We start from the raw sequence: 20,021 nt of genomic DNA on the forward strand, positions 1-20,021 counted from the left end.
CTACTTGTTCTCGCTAAGACGCTGTCTCATTGCTGCTTTCCTGTCGCAACAGTATCAGAAATACAAATGTTCTGGAATATGCAGGCACAATTAGATTGTCAAGTGAATTGTGGCCGCAATTATTAGTTGAAAAATAGGTTGAATATTTAATCTTCTTTGGCTGCCAAGTTTTCTTTTCAATATGGCTCAACATTCTACGCAATCAAAATTCTTGCTGTTCATTACTTCTAAATTTGTTTTATTACAACGAATTGACATGCCGTATTTCTCCATCTATGTCATCAACTATCTGTACATCGTTACTACTGCTTTTAATATATATATATATATATATATATAGACATACACACACATATATATGCATCATTTCATTAGTAAGTATTAGTCATTTCAATAGTAAAGAAAAGTTCCTAATAGAACTAAAATATAATTCTAATATGAAAATCAAGCTTAAAGCTGGTAAAGATTTAATTTAGTAAAAACTTAAATTTATAAATATAGGGAAAAAATTACACTATCCTGGATTGTTTTTAAGAAACTCTTAATTAAAAATAAATAAATGGAGAAACTAATAGATTTTAAAGCGAATTATTAATAAATAATGTTTTCCCTATTTTTATAAAAGTGAGTACCTGCATACACACACACGTTCGAGCGCGCGCACACACACCACATAGATATCAATATATATTCATATAACACTGCAACAAATATATCTAAATAGAGAATTGTTATTCAGGAATAATTTTCATGCCAATGGAATATAATAGTCACATTATTCTCTTGTATATATCGAAAACCAAAGAAGAGTACTTCATAAATGACATTTTAATCTTAAAACATTGGATGCAGCGAAAAAAAAAAAATGAATGCAGCCCTCGAAGATAAACTTGTTCGATGACACGGTAGAACTTCGAGCTTTCATCCCAACAAGCTGACGCAGACAGATAAAGCCTTTCGGCTGCTTACCACGACACACCCCGGGGAGCTGCGATGACAATACAAAAGATGCACATGCTCAACTTGAGGAAAGCAATTTTTCGTGTCGCAGGTTTTTTTTTCGAGAAGTTTCCATCTAGAATGCAATTGCTTATCTGACGTTTTTCAAACTTTTTGCTGTTATGGCAAATACTTGTCGATGCCTGAAAATTCACGAAGGCTTTTATGGGTAAAACTCTCCGTATGTAAAGGTTTTCAGAGTAGTAACAGAAGCAGTAAACTTTCTTCTGAAAATTCATGCAAGCATTTTCCCCCCAAGATTCTCCGTGCTATGCTGGAAAATACGGCGGAAATTTATTCTGCGAATTAGCAGATACATACGGAAATAAAGTATCGCTACAAGCAAATATAAGAATATTTTTTGTATTAATAATCCTTTCAGCAAAATAATTAAAATCTCTTCTAAAATACACATTCAAAAATTACCCAACTTTTAATTACATTATACTGTTGAATACATAAATTTCGCAATACTTTTTCTTCTATAATTAGATACCAATGCACATGGGGAAAAATCATGCAGTAGTGGTGCATCCCAGTGTCCCTGTCTTCCATTACTTGTCAAATTATGTGGACATGTGAAAATCAAGTTTATATAAATTGATCCGAAATAATTAAGCTTAACATGTTAAATTAAAATACTATAATTCATTAATGATGTGTGTTACGGCATGAGTAACGTGAAGTCTCTCCTTAGTTTGTTCAAAAATTATTCACTTTATTTTCTTCTTTTTTTCGCAACATTTATTACATTTTAAAATTAATGACAATTGAAACATTTATTTCATATGAATTCTGCCGCACCAGAAGCCAACTGAGAATTCTGGTAGTTCGATTCAGATTCGAAGCTAGGAGAATGGGCTGGCTTACATGAGTGATTTTCGTCGTATAGGTGATTCCCCACGTCTAACGCGAATATGAGTCAGTTTATCTTAAAATCGTCTACGATTCTTAGGAATTTTTAGTATGTTTTGCCATATTCAAACAATACAGCCTAACTCTCATATCAATTCTCCATCAACTGTTTTAATTCTTTATTCTCCACTTATAATTATTATTTCATTAATTAGCCAATCTGAGAAGCACTAGGCTAGAATTAATATTAAGACAAAATGCGATGGAAAAGATCATACCTGATAGCAAGTGTTACATATTACAGTTATAAAATGGTCATCGTATTTCATATTCTTACCTTGAAACGGCCATTCTTATTTAATTGCCTGAATGTAAAGAATATTATAAAAAACATTCATGAAAATAGCAATAAGCTGCCACTATAAGCACCATCGTCGTTTCTGTTCTTACGAAAGCATGCCTTTCGAATAAAGACTGGGGAAATAAAGAATTGTGTTAGTTCAATGAAAATATAAAACTTTGTGTTCTTAGATCAGTTGAAGTGCGTATTTATTCAGCTTGCTTTACGCACTTCCTTCTGAGACGTGGTACGTCAAATCTGCGGTAACCCTAATAGCAACGATTAAACATTATTGCTACTGAGCTCTTGAACAGGCTTTGTAACTTTTGAAAGAATATCTTGGACCTTCTTAGTGATTTTGAATAAAGGATAACCTTGAATTGTCAAGTAAAAAGGTAAGATTTTTGGCGTTTTTGCAGTTTCAAGTGCTCAAACCGAGCCAGAAGATACAGAGATAGTTTTTCTTTTATGAATTTTTTCAGCAGGTCTTTTTCACTATTATCAGCTGATAACAAAAATATGTTTAATGATTCAAAGGAAATCTCTAAAGCACAGAGTCAAATTTCACAGTGTTGTATTGCTTATATTTTCGTTACGTGAAATGGACATTGCTCTATTTTTGCAAAATAAGACGTAGATGGACGTACACATATCACGTTTTTTTACAGAAGCATTACTTTTGATAATAATGATATAGTATATGAAGGAATTGTATGCTAAAAAAATAATTTTCTGTAGAATAACTTAACTCCGCTTTTAATTCTATGAAAATATAATTATATTATATTATAATTTTCATTAGAAAATTTTGTACAAATCTTTCTTTCATTTTTGTTGCAAATATGTCAAGATGAAGCTTCATATGAATAAACAAAATGGTGTTTCTTACTTTCTATATTTATGCGGATATGAAGAAAAAATTTCAGGTTTCATAAGTAATAATTCAAAACTATAAGCTGCATTTTAAGGAAATTTTAGGTAATTACTTATCACAAACATAAATTGCTGATTATAATGTAAAATGTTCTGAAAATATTTTAAATTTTATTTAAAATTTCCTATTTCAGATTTTATGCATCCTTTCGAAGTTAAAATACGACGCAAAAAATGTCCTCAAATTGAGAAACATCTCAAATATTAGTTAATCTCAAATTTTTAATTAAAGCTTTATTTATAGGTACTAACAAAATAATCAATTAAATTTAAAAAGGCGTTTAACTTTAATTAAAATACTATATATTTTGATGGTTTTCTCTGATGTAAATAAATACTGCAATTTAAAATGCAAACAAATACTGCATTTTATCAATTTAGGAGTTCACTTATTATTTGTGTAATGAGATTTTAATATCTGTAAGTCAAACTGAATGTTAAAATTGCATTTCTTTAAAATTTAACTATCTGTAAAGTACGCATAAGGATCGTCAGTTAATAGGTTCCATGCGAAACCTATTAAGTATCTGATGTAATTAATGTTTTAAATGTATGTCATTACTTTATTTGATATTCATGTCTGATTGAACTTAAATGCGAAATCTTCTTTGAAATTAAAGGCGAAATTTTCTTTGAACACATCGACATTCTTTTTAACAACGGTTTTGCATTTCTAATTTTCGTATGTTGTTAATGCCTTTCGTGTAAAATACAGCTCTAAATAATACTACATAAAAAATCTAAATATGCGAAGTATTTTTTTTTTTTTTTTTTTTTTTTTTTTTTTTGTAAAGCAGTTTTAGTCTGGCTGAATTTATGACATAAAATTTCGAACTTCGATATGTCTGGAAACTCATGTGAACTTACTTGCGCAATTAATATTCGCCTCTCTGTTACAGAGTCTCATAGTTTTAGGTAGCATAAACTAACGAGCCCTAAACGACTGTTTGAGGAATTATCCTCAAGTCTTAGTTACGACAGAAACCTGAAGAAGAGTGTGAAGAACCCTTTATTTACTCTATATAATTTCACAGATGGACACATTTGAGCGCACAGAAACGTCAACACTTCTGCGTAAACTCAAAACATGTAACGATAAACTTAAAATAAAAAGTAGTACGTTAAGTCTAACGGCTCACGGGATAATTTAATGCGCAGGAAGGCTCTGACTCGTAGAACTCAGCGTAAACGGCAATCGGAAGCAGCAATGGATGGAGCAAGCCTAATAGCTAGAAGCGCTCAACGCCGCAGAAATCTAATCGCTAGTAATTCAAGATAGCGACGTGGCCTTAAGGCAGGCATAATACGCTCTAAAATCACCTCCTAAAATCTTCCCTTAAATACTATATCTTTCTGCCTTATTTGAATACAGTCAAGCTAGCTTATTAACGTTCAGATAAGAAAGCGTGGGTGAAAACGAAAATGTAAGGAAAGTTGCTTTAAAAATAAAAATTAACCCTTTGTTGCATCATGTTCACTCTAGTAGACAAAAGTTTAAATTTGTTTATTCTTCTGTAAATGCCTAAACAGATTCCATTCCTGTGTTTATTCATTCTATATTATTCGAACTTTCAACTATCGATCATAGATGGCTGCATAGCATCACTAAGTAAAGCATTGCTATTTGGAAAATGGCTGCTACTTCTCTTTTCAAGTTAGTACAATTCCAAATAGTAAATATTATATAATATTGCTTACATTTTCTTATACTGCCATTTTTTATTCATAAGTAGTAATTTTAGACATTTTATTTTAAATGTTAGTTTGAGAAAATTGTGAAGTGGGTAGATAAAGATCTAGCGAAAAGAGTGAATTGAAACCCAAATGTACTGCTTATCAAGCCCAAACACCACAGGAAATGTTTATGTCTGGCAAGGAATTTCTAGAACATTTGACATTTGAATCCAATAGGTACATGTTACAAAAAAGTAGCAAAATGAATTCAATCACAATCGACGAAATGAAGGTATTTAGGGGGATCTGTATGTACATGTCAGTTGTAGATTTACCATTTAGAAGATGGTAATGATCACTGCAAACAAGGCAGGAAATGATTTCAAATGCAATGACTGTAAATCGTTGGGAAGAGATTTGTATGCATGTACGTATATGCATGCTGTCCACTGTAGTGAACAAACTGTAGTAATTATTTAAAACGATATTTGAATAAAATTAATTTTTTATTATTACTAAAGTTATTTTAAGTAGAAAAAATACAAACATTTTCGTTTAACTTCTCTAGATTATTTGTATGCAACAAAGGGTCAATTGTTAGCTAAATTAAATGAATCTCCACACTGTATTTGTGAGTAGCGCGTTTCAGAAATTTTAACTGGTCACTTTGAGTTATTGAAGAAGGCGAAAGGAAATCGTGGTCACATTTACACAAATGTAAATAACTGAGCGAATCGAGATGTAAAAGGCACACTGCTGGCCACCGTAAATGCAACACCCTAAAGGAAGCATGTAAAAAACATGTAATTTACAACATGCATTAGCGGAGGTGAGATATGCAAATGATTAGAATTTCAGCGCAGACGCACATCACGCGCGCTTGTGGCGCCACTTCAAAGCGTTAAGGCTTGGAGGTTTCGACAATTTCAAGTTCGGCAATTGTGTTTTTCTTGTGTTTCATTTTCAAAAAAAAAACAAAAAACAATCAATTATGCCTCGTAGAAACAGCGATCATCCTTTGATCAAGTATCCGAGTTCCACAGAGGAAGGATAGTGGCCTACCAAGAGTGTGGATTATCTTTCAGGGAAATCGGTAGTCGTGTTGGACGAAACCAAAAAAACTGTAATGCGAATATGTGACCGTTGTATGCAGGAGTGTACGACGGACCGACGCGTTCGATCGCATCCACCTCAGTGCACCACTTCACGTGATGACAGGAACATTGTGCGCATGGCAGTCACGGATCGCTCAGTCACATCACGAACCATAACACAGCACATTCAGTCTGAAACGCATCATCCAGTGTCTGCGCGTCCTATTCGACGCCGTTTACAGCAGAGTGGTCTGTCCTCAAGATGTCCATTGCTTTGTCTACCCTTGACGCAGAACCACTGACGTCTCCGCCGCCAATAGTGCGATCAAATAAGGATGTGGACGGGAGAATGGAATGAAATTGTCTTTACTGACTAGTCACGCTTCTGTCTGCAACACCAGGGTGGTCGGATTCGAGTCTGGAGACACCGTGTAGAGAGGATGCTGAACAGCTGCATTATGCACCGCCACACTGGTCCTGCACCGGGTATTATGGTATGGTGCAGTATTGGATATCATTCTCGCACTCCTCTAATACGCATTGCCGGTACTTTAAACAGCCAGCGGTACATCTCCGAGGTGTCGGAGCCAGTTTTCCTTCCTTACCTTCAGGGCTTGCCCACAGCCATATTTCAAGAGGATAATGCGCGACCACACATAGCACGCATTGTCCAAGGGTTCTTCGTCAATAGCCAGCTTCCCTGGCTGGCTCGCTCTCGGGATCTTTCGCCGATAGGAAACATGTCGTCCATGGTTGCTGAACGATTGGCCCAGATTACATCCCAAGCTGCCACACCAGATCAACTATGGCAACGTGTGGTAGCTGCGTGGTCTGCTGTACCCAAAGAACACATCCAAAGTCTCTTTGAATCAATGTCGAGGAGTGTGGCAGCGGTGATCTCCAACAATGGCGGCTACTCTGGCTACTGATTCTGAAACGAACCACACTTCACAGAAATCTATAAATTTAATCATTTGATACTTGGTCAACATGTTATCTACTAAATAAATTTTGTTGGGATATCTCTTGTCTTTCTTGGTGTTGCAATTTGGGTGGCCAGCAGTGTAGTTTATTCATATTATTCATTATATCAACGACAGGGTTATTTGAGATCCATCGGTGAATCTATAATTCTTGCAAAATTAAAAGCATTTATTTTACTGTATATTTTTTATATTTATTTAAAAAATATTATGCAAAAATGTTTAATTGCAGAAAATATTATTATATGGTAAAATCAATTCTAAAACATGAAACCTTATTAAGTTTTGAACTAATTTCGTATTAATAAGCTTATAAATTAATATTAGGCGTTCTTATTTCTTAACTATTATGCCATATAAAGCATGAGAGGAAATAGCTTTTGCGAGAATATAAAATAAATTCACGCTATTAAAACGGTAATTAATACTCTCACGATATATTTTACAATTGTTTAATAAACCTCTGAAAATTTCAGTTAAGTGATTCAGCCACATATGAATTATCCAAAAACATTAATTAGAACACAAGATTCAAAATTACCGTTTAAATACCCTTTTTTATTCCTTTGAGAACATACAGACTCCCCGTGCACCACATATGTACAACACGGGGCTTACGGAAAAGTTACATGCATAAATAAACATTAAAAGTTACATGCATAAATAAACATTAAAAGTTACATGCATAAATAAACATTAAAAGTTACATGCATAAATAAACATTAAAAGTTACATGCATAAATAAACATTAAAAGTTACATGCATAAATAAACATTAAAAGTTACATGCATAAATAAACATTAAAAGTTACATGCATAAATAAAGCGAACAAAAGCAGAGAACAGCAGTCTGGACTTCACGAAAACAGATAAGTTCACTGGCCAAGTCACTCCGAACATTTTCAAATCGTTCTGTAAGCATAATCTAGGGCCATCAAATGTAGGGCATGAGAAAATCAAATGTTCCACATCCTGAGAAACTCTTTTTGAACATTCACATAAATTGTTTGATCGCAGATTAAAACGAAACAGCTAACTTGCAAATTTACCGTGACCAGATAAAAACTGAGACATTGTAAAATTTAATGAGAAGAAAAACTCGGAATTCAGTCTATGGTAAATAGAAGGAAGGAACGTTTTGGTGACTTCAGCATTACAAGATGAAATGTATTCCTCATTCCACATAGCTAAACGCTTTTTATAATGAAAGGACTTCCAAAAACTCTTTGGAATGCTAATGTTGATATCAATTGGTAAATTTAAGGCATCTTTAGCTAAGAAATCAGCTCTTTAATTTCCGTAGAAACCATGATGAGCACGCACATAAGCAAAGCAGATATCAATACCTCTAATTCTAAGTGAACTAACAGTTACTAGGATTTCGATAACTAATTTATCGCAACTGGTAATACTGTCCAAAAGTTGAAGAGAAGAAATCATTTAATTTTTAATGTCTGAAGAGCGTTTTGAAAAGATAGCTGTACGTTTCTGTTGGTTTTGCTCCGTTCTTCGCTCCTACCATTCTGCAGAATTTGTCCTTTGCTCTTGAAGAAGAGAGGCCCTTGGCTTATCATCCGGAATCTATAGAATTTTATTCAGAGTCTGCACTAAAATAATGTTGTTCTTTAGCCTAAATTTAAATTTTACATTGGTCTGTTTCCTTTTCAATTACATTTTCTATTGATTTTAAATAAAATAATAGCTTACAAAATTAGCAATTTATTTAAAAATAATTTTTCTGATATTGAAAGCCATCGAACATAAATATTTGTATTATAAAAATTTATTAGTCTAAAAACTGTCAAATACTGAAAGGAAAAATGATTAAAATGTGGCGAAGCAACAGAAGTTCTTCAAAGGGGCATTGGTATAAAGAAAGAGCTTCAGCTATTCAATTCTGCTCTGCTAGAAACCACAACCTTATCACCGCAAATCAGTTCCAGAAAATGGTGTATTACTCAAATCGACTTAATTTTCCAGAATAACTTAAGAACATTGAGTATGACAGAAACATTTTCAATTTTCAGAGTCTAGGATAGAGAATAAGTTGCAACAATCATTGCAACTTATTTCCATAATTGTGAACTCGAAATTAGATGGAATGTAATTTTCAGTTTTCTGATGGGAAAAAATAGAGGAGATGTTGATTCTTTTCATGATAAGACGAAAAAACTATCAGACATTTTTGAAAATTTTAATGTATTAGTCATTTCATTGCAGGTAACAGGTTTAGAGCAACATTGCCTGGATAAATGTTTATTTCCATGGCACAATTATTTATAAATATCACAAATAAAATTATGGATATCTACAAATATTTTAGGACACTTCTAGCCGAATCTTGTGGAATTTCTTTATCGAAATTCTTTCTTTTTCCAAATATTTTGAGACGTTAGTAGTAAGAAAAAGGAAGTAACAGCCCCTTGAATTCCAAACCCTGCGGGTTTCCTATCAAAACTGGGATGCAGTTAAGAGGAAAATCTCATCTAAGTGAAGTTTTTCAGTGAACAGTCATTCATGTCCTTCCACTTAAGCGCGGTCCTTGAGTTTAGGACTTACGTCTAATTAGCGTAATCTAATCATATCCTTTTCTAAATTAATGTTTAAAATTTGTTACTTAACCCATAATAAAATTTTTCAGATTTTTATATAATCTTCATGACAAGATTTGACATATCACGAACTTGTTATGGATAAACTGCATATTTTTTCAAAATTCAGTTAGTTGCAATGAATAGAGTACTGTGGAACCTCGAGATGCTAGTTTAATTGGTTCCTGCACTGAGCTCGTATAGCGAATTTCTCGTGTCTAGAAACAAACTTCCTCATCGAAAATCCAAGCACCGTCCAAAACTCCTAGAAGATGTTGAGAAGTTTTTTTTTTTTTTTTTTTTTTTTTTTTTCTGTGGATTAAGGAGAAACACCTCCAAAAATCTAATTGCCATCTCATCTTTAGTCGATGTACCTGGTGTTATTTGGAGGAGGTTCAAGTACAGATTCTTAGCCTTGGTGCAAATGATAGCTTCGGATACCGAATTGCCTTTTAACTGTTTCTCCTTAATCCACAGCAAAAAAAAAAAAAAAAAAAAAAAAAAAAACTTCTCAACATCTTCTAGAAGTTTTGGATGGCGCTTGGATATAGCGATAACTTTGGCCTCATCAAGTTTCTTAATTTCTTCTTTTTCTTCAGATTAGTGCAAATCGTTGATGTCGAACGGCCGTAAGTCTTTCCCAATTCCGTCACTCTTACACCACACTTATGTTTATCTATGATTTCTTTCTTAATTTAAACGGCCATGGCTTCCACCCCCCCTTTTTTTTTTTTTTTTTTTTTCTTTTTTTTTTTTTTTTTTTGCAGCGCTATCGTAGGCAGCAATTTTCTTGGGAGTCATCGTGAAATAATTATTTTCACGTTAAATGTGAAAAAAAAAATTACTCACAAGCACATAAAAACGTAGATAAAAAAACACAGTTATCTGACGAGGAGATTTCTCGAGTCGAGCCGGATCGGGAAACACGACACGCATACTCACAGCCAGGCTTCTTGCTTCGAGTCAATGCTCGTATTTAGAGACGAATTTTACGCTCATACTTTCCTCGTATCTCGAATTTCTCGTATATAGTGGTGCTGATATCTCGAGGTTCCACTATACTCCGAATTCAAAGATATGTGTAAAAATCCACTAGTTTATGATTAGAAGACAATCAGAAGTACAATTAGAAGTTATAAAAACAATGGATAATGAAGTAATTTGTTCCTCTCAACTGAAATTTTCTGTAATTATTATGAATTTTGTATCTGAATAAAACTATATGTTATTTGTTAACAGTGAAGAAAATTTCTTTAATACTAGTAAGCCCTCTATTCTCTAACGAATCGAAGAATGCTTTAAATTAAAATATCCAATCAATATACCTCTGTCCTGTCTAATGTTCAGTCCTTTTTTTTCAATCCCCAATGATCTGTCTTGAATATTTTTTGATGTGTTAATACTGATGTTAACTTGTCGAAAGTGTAGAGATAGCAAAATTTTTTGACTGCTCAGGTCAGATTATTTTCGATAACTCTCATTTTCGAAACTATTACTTAAACATTAAATTTACAGTAAAGATAGATCCACTGACTGCCTCAACGCCTCACACTCTTTTTTCCTCTTCGCCCATCTTTTCGACATTTTCTTTTCGTTCCCTTTCTGAATCATATTAACCAAGATGCTGATGTCACTGCTAAAGCTGGAAATAATAAATAAAGCACCAATAAATAATAACTAAACAATGACTAAAAGTTGGGCAACTCATGCTTTAAAGCTCATTTATCTCACAATATCTTACAGTAAGCTTTCTGAGATTATAAATCATAAAGTTAGATCGTAATATTAAACCTTACAACACCCTATTGATTGTATAATTGGAATCTAAAAATTTAGAATTTTAAATGAAATGTCTCATATTACTTGTTTTCCAATAAAAGTTTTAGAACTTCGGATTTTATTTTAAATTCCATTACAATTCGGTGCCATCCACATCAAAACATATAATAACTAAACATTTTGATATTTTGCGGTATTTTCAAATATTCAGTTAGTATTTTTGCGTGTTAATAGTTCATATAAAGCGTTGTGAATAGACATGTCAGAAAAAATCTCATAGGTTTCAGATTTCAAATTACGTTCAAAGGGGCGTTTTTTAACGTTTTGTGTGTTACCTTTATTTATTAAATATCATGTTCTTTGCACTTAAACAGTAAAATTCAGTTCAATAGCAATGTCATAAAATAATTTTAAAATGAGCATATGTTTAGAATTTCCGATACACAGTTCCGCGCGCTGGAGATAAAAAGGTTCTTTTTTTCCCGTAAAGTGTTGCCATTGCTCGCTTTTAAATCATTGAGTTTGTTACTCAAAAATTCGTTAAAGTTTTACAAAATATGAAATCGATTATAATACAAACTCCAAATTTCAAATTTGGTCTTCCACATGCCTATATTCGTAGGAGCATTACGTCATTCAAAATTCGATGGCTCTATGTATCGTTGTTTTATCACAATGCGAGAAATATTAAATTTATGCAGATTTTTCATTATTTAATTTCTTCAAATATAATGCAGGACTCTAACATTTGGTGACAACAGTTTGGAAAGCGATTCGCCGTTTATAGTGATTCAACGAAAAATCGCAAAACGAAAACAATAGTCCTTCAGGGACAAAGCCACTTTGGACTAAAAATCAAAGGATTAGCGAAAGATATGGAAACTTTTTTGCAACTCTAGGCAGTAACAATTTTTACAGGTGAAGCTATCCGAGCAAATCCTATATTTTCATCATCTGAATACTTTCATCAATTTATATCCCAAGCATAAATTATGTGGCGAATATAAAAAAGACATGGCAACAGTTTGTAGGGTTATTACTGATTTAATTAACTAGTTATTAAGATTTTGATCTTTACTATAACTTCTCATTTCCCTTTCTTCACCAGAAATGTAAATGAGTTAAAGAATATTTAAATCAAGGCTTTCAGATTGTAAGACAGAGATTCTTTCTGCCTTTCGAGGCCACATTACTATGTTTAGCCAGCTATGATAAGATTATATTTCTTCGGCGTTATTGCTGACGACATTTAATTGTTATGCCAGTGAGAATTTTTGAGCCAACTTAGAGTTGAAATAAATTGTGTACTTCTTGGCTCCTAGATTAAGTTTTAAATTTTGAATATGACTGTTACTTTAAGTTACATCGCCACAAGCGGTGATTGTTTTGTTAATCACGAGATGTGTGTTTAATTAAAGTTTCAAATTCAACAAAAGAATTAAGTGAATCAGCCTGTTTCTGAACTGATAATAACAAAAATTTATAAATTAGAGCTTAATACGTCAATTAACCATAGAAAATTAATGGTAAAAGTTTTGTGTCTTTATCAGTCTAACCCTTACACGCTGGAGTGGGTAATGTAACACTGCACAATTTTTCGAAAAAAAAAAAATTGTAAAGAAACAACATCAGAAGCATTAAGTTGTTTAAAAACTAAATAAAAAAACTGCAAAATGGCGAGCAGACTGAGTCTAAGTAAAAAATCCATCTACGCGCAAACAAAACGACATATGAAAAATATGGCTCTACAAGCATAAGATACAAATAACGTAAAAAAAAGGGGGGGAGAATCACTTCCAGAAACCGTAAGAGTAAAGCAATATTTGTTTGAAAATGAAAATTCTGAAAAATACTAAATGGAATTCTAAATAATATAGAGTAAATGGGAAACAACTAATATAATAATTAGCAGAAATAAGAATAAACCTTGCATCCTGAAGGATTGGGAAAAGTTAACCCTAAAACTTAATTTGATATAAAATCAAAATCAAACTGAACTATTTAATTTTAAGTTTAATATACAGGTTAAAAAATTTTCTAATGTAACATTAACATGGTGCAATACAAAACTGAATATATTATTGTAAAAGGAAAAATCAGCGATTCACCTGGATTATACATCCGTGAAGCTGAACTTTGCTTACCACATGCATTCCACCAATAGGAGCTGACTCGGCAGCTCACTGTAGCTCATCATAGGAAAATGTTTTATTGCTTAGTGTCAAAATTAATTTCGAAGATATTTTAAAAATCGTTGTGTTTTAAAGACAAAATTATAACACATAGTATAAAACCTTCTGGTATGTAAAATGTAATAAATAAGGTATTTGATGAAAATTCAATTGTGTGTAGTAAAAGTGAGTGATTTTTTTTCCTAAGTGAGTTAATCATTGAGAATGCAAATGAGAAAGTCAGCCTAATGTCAGAAATTATATAATAGAGTTCATTTCTGGCCTTTTACAAAAGAGTAAAAAATGAAAAAGAGTTGTTATTGATAACACACTCAAGTGGTCTTCCTTGAGGCATAGAAGCTGAAATACGCCCAGTTTGTTAATAAAAGAAAGATATCATTCAACATTGTAATCAAAATTAAAACTGATGTAAGAATTTTGACAAGAATGTCTAATTCAAATATGTTAAAAAAATCTGGACTGTATCGCCATAAATGTTTAGGTCTCTTCCATCATGATAATCAAAGTTTAGTGCCAAAAGTAACTTTTTGGACTGGCAGCTGTAATTTAACGAGTTTAGTTTTTAATACATTTATCTGAAATTATGTTTTATTTTAGTATTAAATACCTTCGACACATTTGTATATAATATGTAATATTTTTATTTAAGAATAAAAACTTTTTTTTTTTCATTTAAACAATTTCTCAACCCTCCAAGTGTTACGGGTTTAGCTCTCAAGTTTCAAAATTCCTCTAAATGTCATGAATAAATTATATTTTCTTGATTATAATTAATTAATGACTCTCTCATTTTGTATCTTGATTCTTTCCTTCCAATATACAACCAACCTGAAATCGGATACATTAATTGCTGGCAGATATTTTCACATGTAATGCACATGAAAGCCAGCCTTCTAGACGGAATTTTCCGTCCGTAGTTAAATCCTTTTTTGAGGTGTTAGTTTTTCTCTTTTTAAATCACCAGGATATTACGCTTCTGTAATATCTATCAACTTATTGATTTGCTACTTTTTCCAGTCTTTTCTAATGAACGAAATTTTTGTTTCCAGGTCTGACTGTTGGAAAAGATAAAGCAGGAGCTTATATGACGCTTCCGTCACCTAATGTGCAAACAGTGGACGTAAGTCAATTGCATTTGTTTATGTACCTTTATATTCTACTGTATTTATGACTATCGTATTCGAAATAATTAGTGTAGCAGGGAAATTAACGTGAACGATAACAAAATTGAAAAATTTTTTGGATATAAACTATATGTTACGCTGTTGATAAAGCCATCAGTTTTTAATATCCTCATGTAAAACCGCGTAATAATTATAGCCGCTAAATATATTACATATTAAGTAGCCCATAAAAAATATCGTAATTAGAAGATTAACATTTTTCGCTGCACTCAGAGAAAATTTATGCTTAGATTTGTGATGAGCACCAGAGATGGAATAGAGCAAAGTAGCTCATAAAACTCAAATTTACTTCAAAAGACTAGCATGTATTGTATGCTTGTAAACCTTACATTTTTACTGCCTTGTACGAAGTAAAAGAAATATTGTAATCGCAAAGATTTTCGGGTATCATATTTCAATGAAAATATCCATTTTGACCGCTATCGAACGCAGTTTAACGATGTTTTTGCGTGACATCTGTACGTAAGAATAGAATAAAAGACTCTTTTCCGCCAAAAAAATTATGAAAACGAGTAGCTTCAGAACGTTGAAATTTTGTATATAGGTCTGCTATAATATGTAGTTGTGCACCTCCCTTTTTTAGATGCAACTTTCTGCACCAAAAGTATATAAATATATATTCGTGAGCTCAGTTTTTTTATTCTTATATGTTGGTAAATAATAATTTTTAAATGATTGAAAAATAGAACCCCTTTGATTGAGGTAATTACAAACAATGTGGCCTTGAGCTCAATTCGTTTTGGAAATGAATATGTTGCGTAATAGTAAATAAAGGTTATTAATGCAGTTGTCAAAAGTATTTTTCCCGCGAAGCAAATTATTAGGAAGAAAAATGTGAGTAGATAGAGAAGTAATTTTTTTTTCTTTCCCACTAATGCAACTCATGAGAAACGTTTTTTTTTTTTTTTTCTGCTAAGTTTTTTTTCGTATCTTTATTAAAAATGTGTCATGTGATCTAAATTAAGGTTATTTGAAGGCAATTCATTTTTTTTTCCTTTCCTTACTAATACAATAATGAGAAACGTCTGTTTTTTCTTTTTCCCCCCCCCTTCCTTTTCTTTTTTTTCTTTCTCTTTTCTAGCTAAGATTTTCCCGTATTTTTAAGAGAGTGTCACGTGATCAAAATTAAGGTGAATCAAAGGCTGCTTTATTTGAGTCATTTCTTAATGACGCTTATAATCATTTAATTGTAGAATTGTATTTTTGTCATTCAGCTGTGTTATTTAATTGTGGAATGTTTTTAATCACACTGTGTGAAGGGTTTCTCAAACCTTACTACCCCGTGCATCCCTTTCACTAGTTACAGAAGATCATTCCCCTCCTCCTTTCCAAAACTCGTAAAATGTACCTAGAGTTAGATGAATAAGATGATTTAGATGAATAAATATGTACCTAGATTTAGATTATTTTCAGCTTGTTTTATAAATTAACCAACGCAAAGTGTAGTAAATGTTGATAAATAAGCAAACTTGGATAAAATTAGTAAAAGTAGTTTTTATATTCATAAACTAAAACTGAACACTTTGTAGTGTTCATCCCTTTCATCAAATGCTAAAGGTGGAGGAACCTAGTGAATAGCTAAGCGAATTATCGCTTAAGCTCAGTAACAGAAACGTAAAATTTACGAAGGTTTCAATTACCCTTTATTGCTCAAAATAAGGATTAACAGATGGTTCTTTCCGAGGCCGTACAACAAAGCCTCCACTTGGGCTTTTTTCTTTAAACTCAAACTTTGAAGAAATAAGAACTTAACTACTGATTAACTAAAACGATTTAGCCGAAGCCAACACAATTCTAAGTAGCTGGCCGCTAAATATCGAATTAGCTAGCGAAGCTATCAAGGGCCCGTAATAGGCCGAGCGTAGAGAGATGTTTAGAAAGATGTGGTTAAAAAACAAACGCGCGCTAGTCAGAAACTCTGCTTGTCTCTCTCGAAGTCAGGGAAACTTCGACTTAAATACTACTCATTTGCATTAAACGCGATTTTAAAAACACATTCTGGTAAGGAATTTGTATGTTAAAATTAGGAGAGCTAGGAAAGGAGCTTTAACTTAAAAATAACTGTTATAAACTTAAGATAAACTTTACAACTTTGCAGATGAATAAAACGCTGACCGCATTCTGCCCTGAAACTATGAAATTCCCAAAAAGAGAATCCCCCTTTGTTGAGAATTCTTGCCCTATGTCTGTTTTATGCAAACAAATTAATTGAAAGTTCAGTTTCATTAACAGGATGAAAAGTCAATTCCAAAGCCAACTTTAATTTCACAAGAAATTCACACAGAGCGCCAGCGACAATCCAAACTCAAAGATCACATTTGCCGCTAGATAGCAATGCATTACCTATTATTTTCCTTTCCCCCAAACTGTTTCGATGAGGGTAAAAAATTTTGAGTCCAAAACTGAAGAATTTGAAACGGAATATGATGCATTAATGTGGAATGTATGCGGATCTTCTTTAAAAGTCAATGTTTGTTTATATCAATGTTTGGATCGCACAAATGTCTTAAGTTGGGGTGAAGATTTTGAAGAAGATGAGTGTTAACAAGTAGTATCCTTTCGTTAACATTCCAGATAATGCAATTAATTATAGAACTAATTTTCTGTTGCTTGTACATAAGCAATTACATAAACGATTAAAAATGCAGTAAACGGGACAAAGTAAGAATACAGTTTCATGAACATTGTAAATCTTATTGTCTCTTTGTAGTACAAACTGTTTTAAAAACAAAGTGTACCAACAAAGTGTTTGGAGAATAAACAAAGTGTTGGGAGAGTTTGTTTTTGTTTGGTTTATTTAATTATGGCAAAGCCCACAAGGGCTATCTGCCTAAGGGGAGGAATGCCTTCGCGGAGGATTTTCTAAGGGAAACTGGCTCGTATACACGTTACACATTAAGAAAACCAGGGAAACGCCCTTGCAGCCAGCCCGTTCGCGGAATTCGAACCTCAAGTGTTGGGAGAGAGAAAGATAGGAAGAATGTACATAAAACCAGCAAATGAAATTTTATTAATTTTATTTGGTTAATTGATATCTATTAATTTATTTTATCTTTGTTCAATATTTCAGTCATTTACTGCTGCATGTTTCTTCATTTATTTTTGTTTAAGCTAAAATTTTATGCATCCTCACCTAATTCTCTGAAATATAACTGCCAATTATCTACTTTCATTTTTAATATTCTTCATAAAATTTGTGTTCTTTCTTCTAAGCTGGATATTTTCTGTTGCCTTAGTAACCTAAAGCTTATTTAAGTCTTTAAATTTTATTTTGTTTTAAACTCGACGTTTCGTTTTTAACAGCTGTCAGAGCATGTGGGTGTTTTTTAGTCGTCACTTCGCTTTTATAAAACTGATTTAATACTCGTTGCTTGTATATCAAATTTTAATTCATTTGAAGCATGGATTACTTTAATTTCTATTTAAATTTCATAGAAGTTAAATAATAAATAAATAAAAATTGTATTACACGTAGGAGGAGTATATCACAAGATTCCAGGAGGAGATTATAACCATTTATTTGACTGTGAAAACAGCTCTATTTATTGATGAATTACTGCTTTGAAATATTTATTTGATATATAGCGTCCTGCCTCTAACTTAGTTGCATGCTCTTGCAATTTTTATGCAGCTCATAAATTAATACAATTTTAAAGCTGACGAAGATGAATCTGTTACCGAAAACTTCCTTATAGTAAAGTAAAAGAAAATTTTGTTGGAAGAGCTTGTACCCTAATTAGCTACTATGTTTAAAAATACTTTGCTTTCACATCACATTCACTCGTATTTTGAAAGAAGATTTTATAGGTAGCTCCGCAATTATTTTAATTCTTGAAAGTTATTATTCGTTACTACGGTTGAAGAATAAGTAACACTTATATACTTCGCACTTATTTGAGTTAATTTATAATATGAATTGTTTCATTCATAAAGTGAGAAGTTTATAATGTTGTAAAATCATTATATTTTTTGAAGCAAGGAACACAGAAAATGGATAATTCCCTCGTCGTGATTCGAACTCCTGATCTTCCAATTGCTAACCTTGCATATAGACCACGTAGGTACACGCTAAAAATGCAGAAGATGTCTTACAGTGTGCAAAACTTATGAAAATTAGAGTGACCTTTCCTGGATCCAGTGTGCTTAACCTTAAGCTGTTGTATATACAGAAAATAAAACTGTAATGCTCTAACTAAATGTTTCAGTATTTTGGTCTTAGAAAATAAGGAGGAGATTGACTTGGAGTTTATTGGATGTTGCCCATTATTTCCTAATATTTAAGGGAAAATATAATTGTCGTTGCCTCAGAAGATAGGAAAACTTTCTAGAGGCTGTAGAGTCAACCCGTTCACACACAAAAGGAATTTGTTATAATGAATAATCGCTATTTTGGGGAATTAAAGTAACTTTCCAGACATTTCTCTGAAAGAATGTAAATTATATCAAATTTTAAATTAACGGTATTTGAGAACCTCTGAAGAAGAAACATAAGATAAGTTAATGATTTTAGAGAAAGCAAGCTTTAACTAAACACTTTGATACCCTAGAAAGGATCAACTGAAAAGCTAGCAAATATTGTTGAGAAACCATATCATGTGTTTCGTTTTATTAACCTCTTCTCCGTTTCTCTCGAGGCAGAGTCGTCGATTTGAAAATTGTCGTCAACAGATTTTAATAGGAATCATTTTGTAAATGCTGCGAGGGTTATATGATAACACATCAATATTGAGCACAATAAAAGAGAGTTACGTAATGTATTGAGCCAATATGCTTATAATACCTGCGAAAGGCTGTTCAAATTGTCGATATGGAAAGGTTCCTTTGCAGAAATGATATACTAATAAATGACTAATAAATAATATACTAATAAATGACAGTTAAGTGCTGTTTTTGACCCATGTCAACAACGAAGGTTGACGGTGATTGGTTGATTTTATTGTTAGTATAACTGCACTCCTCTTATTCTCAAAATCATGAGATAATCATATGCACAGTTCTCATAGTTGCGGTTGCAGATATACATGTGGGTGTATGACATAGATTGTAAGGTTAAGTTGTAAAGTTTTTTTAATTATGATTTAGATCTATATTATCGCTTCTCATTTTCTTTAGCTCTCACAAGAATGCAAATAACTTAAGTCGGAGTTTTTTAAAGTTTTAGATATATAGCTTTTGCCAGCGATGCTCACAGTTGTACTTTTCTCTCGCCCAGCTTTGCTACGTTACTGTGTTGGCATTAGCCATTTTGCTAATCGAAGTTCAATCGCGCAATTAGAATCTGAGCCAAAGCTTAGACAGACCATTTATATTGTAGTCCGTGCTACAAATTACTTTGAATTCGACTCAACTAATACCCGTAGGTGGCGGAGTTTTAATTTGGGCTCACCGGTCATGTATT

General features: G+C 32.5%; 1 protein-coding gene and 1 long non-coding RNA gene across 2 annotated transcripts in view; one reads left to right on the forward strand and one right to left on the reverse strand.

The window, feature by feature from the left end:
• Positions 1-2,336, reverse strand: part of LOC146996305 (uncharacterized) — a 68,479-nt gene extending 66,143 nt beyond the window's left edge. The window contains exon 1 of the long non-coding RNA XR_015042176.1: positions 2,192-2,336. This is a non-coding gene — a long non-coding RNA (uncharacterized LOC146996305). The remainder of the gene's footprint in view (positions 1-2,191) is intronic.
• LOC118180869 (uncharacterized) overlaps positions 1-20,021 on the forward strand; it is a 778,920-nt gene that overhangs the window by 400,973 nt on the left and 357,926 nt on the right. The window contains exon 6 of the mRNA XM_085820677.1: positions 14,489-14,559. Coding sequence (XP_085676803.1) covers positions 14,489-14,559 — 71 coding nt within the window. The remainder of the gene's footprint in view (positions 1-14,488; positions 14,560-20,021) is intronic.

The sequence above is a fragment of the Stegodyphus dumicola genome, chromosome 7 (genome assembly GCF_044657685.1).
Source record: "Stegodyphus dumicola isolate Sdum_Otavi_A_Nest chromosome 7, ASM4465768v1".
NCBI classification, from domain to species: Eukaryota; Metazoa; Arthropoda; class Arachnida; order Araneae; family Eresidae; genus Stegodyphus; species Stegodyphus dumicola.